At 36.7% G+C, this 8,470-nt stretch overlaps 1 protein-coding gene across 2 annotated transcripts; it reads right to left on the minus strand.

Moving 5' to 3' along the window:
• Positions 1 to 992: 992 nt before the first annotated feature.
• On the minus strand, positions 993 to 7,311 carry LOC127812148 (protein CHUP1, chloroplastic). Of its 2 annotated transcripts, none has more exons than XM_052352482.1 (8): positions 6,984 to 7,311; positions 6,280 to 6,899; positions 5,573 to 5,971; positions 5,327 to 5,458; positions 4,674 to 4,855; positions 4,458 to 4,569; positions 2,734 to 2,877; positions 993 to 1,546 (listed from the first exon to the last, which is right to left on the minus strand). In XM_052352482.1, the coding sequence occupies exons 2-8, from the start codon at positions 6,871 to 6,873 to the stop codon at positions 1,433 to 1,435; spliced, it is 1,677 nt and encodes a 558-aa protein (XP_052208442.1). In that variant the 5' UTR covers positions 6,874 to 6,899; positions 6,984 to 7,311; the 3' UTR covers positions 993 to 1,432. The 2 variants fall into 2 exon arrangements, with proteins under 2 accessions (XP_052208442.1, XP_052208441.1); XM_052352481.1 differs by having other exon boundaries at positions 7,020 to 7,310.
• Positions 7,312 to 8,470: the final 1,159 nt, after the last annotated feature.

The raw sequence follows: 8,470 nt of genomic DNA on the forward strand, positions 1-8,470 counted from the left end.
TCATGAATCTTAAGCCGAGATCTAAAATTCATCCATTTTATTAATAAAAATTATCAAAAAGTGTTATAAAAGATAAATTAAAATAAAAACTAAAAATATATTCAATTCAAAATTCCAACCCCATTTAATATCTTCTATAATTATGATAATTCCTCTAATCTCATTTTCCAATTACAATCTAAACTCAATTCTCATTCTCTTCAAAATTATAATTAGATTATTATCCTAATCCAAATTTATATGATTAACACTATTTTATTGTAAACTATATATATGTGTGCACACGAGCGTGTTCTTTGTAAAAATTGAAGCGTTACATTTTTTTTTTTTGGTACCAAATCATCATATAATGCTATCATTTTTCTACTTAAAAGGTAAATTTGGTACTTTTAACAATTAATTGATTTATAAAAATAGGATTATGCATAATAATTTTAAATTAATAGAGACATTATGATCATTCTTTTTTGGGAAAATGAGATTTTTTTCACCATTGATTTTAGGTCAAAGGTAGTTCTTTGTCAAAAATAATATTATAGAAGAGTTTGGGTACTAAGAGTGCAAACATTTATAATTTATTATTGACACGATGAATTTTATTATTTCTTCACCTAAAAAAAATAGTTAGTTAATTTAAGGAGAAGTGTGTGTCTCTCTCTCTAATTTTGATCTTATATGAATATTACCCGATTAGAAGTAAAAAAATTAAAAATTAACCCAATTTTTTATCTTATAAGGTTAATTTTGATCTTATATGAATATCACCTAAAGTGAGTGATGGGAGTAAAAAAAATAAAAATTAACCCGATTTTTGGTTCACCATCGAATTTTTATCTGATTGAAAGATATCCGATTTTTTAAAGCAAACTAGATCAGATAAGCCACTGGTTCTCCAGTCCGACTGGCCGGCCGAGTCAGTTTTTAAACATTGGTAAGCATATATCAACTAAAGAAATGGAGTTTGTTTTTCTAACCCTTTATTGCAGAACAAGAACAACTGAAACTAGGGGGATTCATCATTCATCAACCATGTCTTCATAACAAAGATTACAGTGTCTGGCCCTCCGCCGGCTGTCGATAATTATCCATAAAAAAAAAATTAAAAAGAAAAAAACTAGGTTCGGCGTTATTACACGAACGTTAAGGCCAAGGGACGCTCCCAATATCGTTCAAGCAAAACTCGAGGCTGGACATCGATATATATATATATATATATATGAAAGTTTGGTCTGAATCGGTTTGGAAGTGTCTCCATTTCACTGTCCACCCATATGACTGACTTCTTATCGCAAGAGTTCTCCGTAACCAGACTTCCTAGCCAGTTCACCACCATTTCATTCTCCAGCCAGAAAGAAGGGCATATTCCTCTCGCTTGTTTTCATCAACCCCGGAAGCTTGAACAGACAGACAGGGAGGAGAGAGTCGATTAGTGTTACGATGACGGTATGCCAACCAACAGCTGTTGAGATCCTCGCAAGTGTCCTGGCACCCGCTGTTTTATCTCTTCAAAAGCACACAATGTTTCCGAATCCAGCTCTCCAGCAAACTGCAGGTATGCAAAGACAGAATTGTCAAGGAAAGTTCTTGCACGTGAAAATGGCATAGCCAGTGTACATACTACTTCACGGAAGCTTCAGACAGAACAAGCTCAACAGAAGTTTAGGTTAAGGGTCATGCTATTTCTACATTATCACATAAATGACATAAATACCCCTTGTCTCACTGGGCCTCACCATCTTCGGTGAGGGTATTTTAGACATTGGTACATCATTGTTTAACTTAAAGTGTATACAATGGTGTACCAATAGCATTTTCCTTAGGTTAACTAGAGTCTACACCTCTTTTAACGACCACAGGGCACACGCACAACCACTGAGCTTCGGTAGACGAGGTCTGCCTTCAGAAAATGAAGATTTTCCTCGTGCCTCTGATAATATGAAATGGATGGCCCATAAACACAAACTAGACTTGTGGGGTTTTATCAAAATGTGATACCTCTTATGTTCACCACGGGATAAATTTTTTTTACGCAATCAAGGTAACACACAAAAACGTTCCAACCTTTTTAGGTTGTGTTTTGGGAGGCTAAAACATACAAGGCAGATACAGAACGGGTCCTCTGCTCCACCCTTCTCCTACAAGGAATCTCTTAGTACACTTCCTCCCAGAGTGAACCCCTCCATCCCCCCGTATATTTGTACAGGAATGGATAAATTTTCACTCTATTTCCGGCCCACACCTAAGCATAATTCCGTTGAGAGGGCTGGACCTAAACAAAAAGTACAAATATAAAATCTGTAATATACAGATATAAACACAATATAGAAATGAAGTAATTTTTTTACAACAAAAATATAATATTAGTTATATAATATTATATATTAGGGGTAGTTCTAGTATAACAATTTATAGCATATTATTATATAATTCTGGTAAGCCTAATCCCTATCCCATCCCAAACTCCTTCTGGGCTTTAACTTTTCCCGCATAAGCCACTTCCTATTATGTAAGTTTTCACATTCTTCCTATAATGGAGGAATCCAAATTTTCGGATTAAATTGCCATTTCTATACAATAGCAGTTAATTGGATGGAATAACAACTAACATCCTTCCACTGCTCCAACTCTTTACCATGAAGAAATTTACCAATGGGCTTGCAATAAATATGCGGTACCAGATAAATCATCAAAGTCGGAGCCAGATTTAGTTTAGGATCTTCTTGGTTTGCTTACCTGGTGAGCCCTATATGCAAATTGGAAACCCTGAAGCAATAGGCCTTCTTGTGCAGATTCCCTTTCTGTGTGCTGGGTAGATTCTAGCTCCATCATCAGTCTCTTCATGTAAACCTTGGCAAGTGTGACAGAAGCCCGCTTTATCTGAACAGGATTAGATATACTTGTCAGTTCCCATCAGTTACAGTACATGGCCACAAAAAAACAGGATTAGATATACTTGTAGTGAATGGAAATATTTCCTTTTTTTTTTTTTTATTGCCAGTGATGAAAACTTGTAACCACCATCCTTTGGGTGTGAACTTGGAAAGAGATTTCCTTTTAGTGAAACTTAGAAGCATCCAATACTGTCCAAAACTTAAGAAGCACAGAATATGATGCCTTAGCCAAAAAAAAAAAAAATTGATTACGACATGAATATAGCAGGAATACAACAAAAAGTTATCATTTTCAAATAATTGCTCTACTAGTTGTCTATTAAACCAGCAAAGTATTAAACTGATTTCACATGCATTATACATCTCAATTCATGAACTAAATGCTTTTGACACATAAAAGAAACCAATTTCATCAATCATGATGATTATACTAAAATGCTCTAAAAATTACACATTTCAGAATCAATAAATTATCCATCAGAACTACATAGATATTCATAGGTAAACATAAACAAGCAATAATATAATGCATTATTATAATTTAATAATACTGATCAAAATACAGTGTTGATGAAAAACACAAAAGTTACAAAATAATAAGAATTCCTAATTTTCAACATATGAGTAAATCCAAATTTCAAGTTATCACCATTTCACAGGCTATATGACTTATGCCACAAGTATTTTAAGGTGTCCCAAGAGTCATCAGTCATCTCCGTTTAACATGTTCATACAGTATGTTCAATGTGACCCAAAATGCATACAACACATATGTGCCAAATATGAGTGGCCATTTTGGAGTATTCACACTACCTGGGCTCATAAACTGGATTTACTTGATGCGATATAATGCAGAATTGCAGATAAAAGAATAAAGACTTCCATCTCTTTTTACTCTGCTCCATCACAGTCTTTCATTGCTGTAATCTAAAGACCAGGTTTCTAACCAGCTATTACTTTCATGAATAATTTATGATAGACAGCCAAGGAATAAACTGATTTCAATTGTGAATAGTCTGACAATTTCAAGGAAAAAGTAAACAGATGGTGTTGTGTATAAAGTTCCTTGGCAATATGTTGACATGATCCAAAGTTTATGCACATGCTCATATATAGGAACATGAAGCTAATCAGCCTGTAGATATTAGAGTAATATAGCAGGCTCAAAAATCAATGCAGATCCCATTCTACAGACAGAGAATGTATATCATTCAGTGCTTTTTTTTGGTTGTCCAAAAGTGAAATTGGTTAAATTTAGTTTACAATATTGTCTTTTCAATTGCAGCAACATGTCTATTTTATTGCTCGCAGCTTATTCAGAAGCATTCTTTTTTTTGAAAATTTTATTGGAATCTATCCAGAAAACTTAAATTGAGCATAATGATAGCTACAAATGCAGACATGAGACGGGGGCAGTGAATAGTTTGTAGAGCCTAGAGCTATCTTCAAACAAAAGTTATCATTTGAATGTAATATGCATATTTACCAGTCACTTCAAATTTTAAGATGCGCATTTAATCAATGGAAGACCGTCTGCAAAGTAAAAGGGTTGCAGTAGAAACAAACCTTTCTAATAATTCCCGAGTCAAGCATCCAATCAGTTGGAATTTTGAAGTGTTGATAAGAAAGCAGAACAGAGTTTCGCAGCTTAATCAATCTATGTATGCTCTGCTCCGACCTAGGCCCACAACATTTCACAAGGACAAATCATACTCCTGTCCATTTAAAACAGCATAGTTTTTTACGAAGCATGATGTGGTAACTTTTACCCAAAGTTCATACTTGTCAAGTAAGCCAGCCATCTTCTTTAGGGCAACTCCACAGGGAATGCTAGCATTGTCCTTGTAGGAAGACACTTCACTTTCTAAGAGTTTGAGGGCACGATATTCAACTGCAGCTTCTCTCATAGCATCTGCTTTCTTCTCAGGCCACTTGAAATGCTTAAGCACTGCCCGCTCATCAGCCTGTAATAGATAATTTTTTTGGGAAAATCAGCAAACTAAGGTATCACCAAGAACATCTATCACAAATCATATAGCATATTTTCTAAACTAACATGCCTGGACAAATCAGATGAATATCTTCCCTATTGAAACAATAGTTCTAGAATCCCGTAGCAGAAAATGGAATAATACATATGATAAAATATACTACAAAAGCAATAGATAGAATGATAGCGAGCTAGAATTCATGCAGCCAACCGACCTAGTGGGATTAAGGCTTGTAATAAAATGTACTATAAAAAGAACACTTTTAACATCATCTTAAATGCGTGTCACGTGAATTGAGCAACAGCACTGTACAACTGTATATTAGATGACTTACTATTGTTGTAAGTCAGCAGTGGCAATGGCTTTATAGAATATTCCATGCAATCCATATATGCATACAAACAATGTATAACAAGACCATGAAAATTGGGAAAGAGATATTACCAACAATGAGAGTTGACTGTCAAGCCAATTCACAAATTTCAGAACATCTTCAATATCTGCATAAGCAGCATCCAGCACTTTTTCAATAAGACTGTTTATAAGCTCTCCTTTCGTTTCAATATCCACTCTTATCTACAAACAAGTTAGTTCAGTCATCATGTGCTCCAGAAAGAAGGCAAAATCAACAACACAAGTAAAATTAGATCTCTTCCTAATCACAGTTATAAGCAATGTTAAAATGCTTACAGCCAATAGATGAGCTGAACGTTTTTGTATTTCTCCAACTATGCTACTATGTGCACTCATAGCCACCGGCTTATCGTGATTCCTTGATCCTGAAGGGTGTTTGGATCTATCCTGCTTTGCTAACAAGTGAAAAGAATCTGCAACTGTTGAGCCCTTCCGAATGCTGGAACCTTTTGCCGGTGGCCTGGGAGGGGGTGGAGGGGGTGGGATGGAGCATACTGTGACATTTCTCTGTACATCCAAAGTGCCTCCTGGCATTGGTGGTGCTGGTGGTCCCGCAAGAGCCTTACCATGACTTGGCTCATTAACTGCCTCATCCGTAACTCTGGGGTGTTCCAATTTGGTGGCAATAAGCTTCTGAATCTCTTTAAATCTAGGATTTTGGTAATCCTCCACAGCCTGCTCTTCGTCCAAATTCAGATAATCAGGCATAGGACCTAGTAAGTGGAACATGATTCAACAAGTACAAAATATTTGTTTGTGCTATTGACATCAAACCCCCAGCTTTGCTTTCAGAATTTACAACAAGAAATCTCAACTAGATCAGTTGAAGAGCCGAGTTTGAATTAATTCATACAGAATAATTTCATGAAAATTAGAACAAAAACACAGCTAAAAGCGAAGCTCGACTAAACCCAAACCCGACTCACACCCGCCGAAGGAATCAATTAAAGATTATAAATGAATTGACATCCTAATTGTTTTACCTGGTGGCGAGTCGTGAGAGTAGCAATTTTTGCTTCAGCAGCGGCAAGGTCCTGGGACAGCTTGGCGTTTTCCGATTGGAGCTCTGCGTTGAGGGTCCGCACCTTATCCAACTCGGCTTTCAATCCCAGTAACTCAGACTGTAAATTCCCGATCAATCTTTCATAACTCCGGTCGGCAACCTTCTCCGGCTCCAACTCACGTCCATTCCTCTTACTAGATTCAGGGTTAGGATGCGTGGAAACCAAGCGTCGCTGTGGCGGAGCAAATTGCTCAGCCACCAGACGGTTGCCTGCCCTGCCGCCGACGGCCTTAACCTCCTTCCCTGATTCGGGCTCCGTCCCCGCAAGATTCCTCCTCGCGCTCTGACTGCTATGTAAATTCGAGTCTCGCGGGGCTACTGTTTTTGCTCTGGCTTTCTGTGAAGGTGAAAAGCCATTTGAAGCCTCTGGTTTTCGAAAATTCTTTGGTTTAGGGCTAGAAGAGGCCCTGAGCCGAGTTGGAGTTGCGGAAGAAGAAACGCCACCACGCTTGGCCTCCAGCTCAGCTCTTCTAGCGGTTGTTGGCGGGGTTGACGGCGGAGTCTCTTGCTTCATGGTTCAATTTTCAATCTCCTCTCTATCTATGGAAACGGAATGAACCATATCAGTGTGTGTGTGTGTGTGTGTGAGAGAGAGAGAGAGAGACAGGGAGGGAGAGACAGCACTATGTAAAGAGTTCAAAAAAAGGAGAGAATCTCTACTCCGAGGCGTATAGTGACCGTTGCAATAACTCCATTAATGTGTCAGTCTGCAGAAAGGACGTGGCGGAATTGGCGGTGGCCGGCGGGCACTGGCACTGGCAGTGGTGGCTCTTGGAATCTATCTCTGCGCTCAATTTTGGAACTTGCGGATGGAAAGGAAAGGAAAGGAAAGGGAAAGGAACGAGAAAGAAGAAGACCAAGAAGGGAGGTGGTGCGGAGACAGTGATGATTTTTTGCCGTGTGTGAAAGGGAGAGAAAAATGAAAAAGATAGTGGCTGGCTGGCTCGCCAATTGAGAAAGCGATAGAAAAGGAGCAGAAGAGAAAATGAGAGGGATCGCGAGGATCAGTAGTTATTCTCCTTCGTTATCATAAGTCATTAAATCTTAATCTTTATTATAATTTAATCCTTTTTTATTAATAAAAATTAATATCATTTACATTAATTTAGACCTCAAAATCATTTAATTGTTAAAAGTAATAATGATTGTAATTTACCCACAAAAGATTACTTGGCCAAGACTGTGATAAATAAATTTAATTAAAAATAACTTACCTTAATAATAAGAGATTATAGTGATTTTTTTTATTAAATTTAAATCTATTTTTGAAATAGATTCTTGCATGTTTATTTGATGTTTGTGAATTATGAATTATTATTCTTATTAAATAATTTTTTAATACATATTTAAAAATAATAATAATTATAGAATCTCATAAAATTAGACAAAACACGAAAATAGTGACACTTAGCAATCTCTTAGAGATGATAAAAAAACTCATTATCACGAACACCCCTGCTGCTTGACTTCATGATTTCAATAGAAAGAGTAAATCAAGGAATCCAACTAACAGATTTCGACTCTTAACATAACTGCAAAGGTGAGGGCGGCAAATATTTTTTATTTTTTAGAGTTGCTCCTTACCTGTTAAGCTGTCTCCTAACCAAGACTCGAACATGGAATCTGGAGACCCAAAAAGCAACACCCCAATAATTCTTCCTTTGCCAGTTGATTTACGCTCTGGGAGAAAAACAAAAAAAATATAGACATTTTTTTTCAAAATCATTCATATTCATAATAGTAATGCACTATCTATCTCTTATTTTTATTTATATTATTATTAGTATTATTATTTTAGCTTACATTCTAAGATGCTGAGGCATAGCCCACTCAAATACATAGGATTAGAATTTAGAACAAGACTGCCAAACTTAGGTGGGCAATCTTAATGCTTAAGCACTTTATAAATTTCTTGGTTTTTAAGAAACGTTAAAGTTGTCGAAGGCCGTCGCTTTGCGGGTCCGCCGCCGCCCCCCGTGAAACTCCCACCTAACGCCGACCGGGAAAATATTCCTCCTCTCATCATAACCACCCCATCCTTGGTAATTATGAATCTTCTAACTATTACAACGCAATAAGTACATTTTGCTTTCAAATAAAATGTATTTATT

This window comes from Diospyros lotus, chromosome 10 (assembly GCF_014633365.1).
Source record: "Diospyros lotus cultivar Yz01 chromosome 10, ASM1463336v1, whole genome shotgun sequence".
Classification (NCBI taxonomy): domain Eukaryota; kingdom Viridiplantae; phylum Streptophyta; class Magnoliopsida; order Ericales; family Ebenaceae; genus Diospyros; species Diospyros lotus.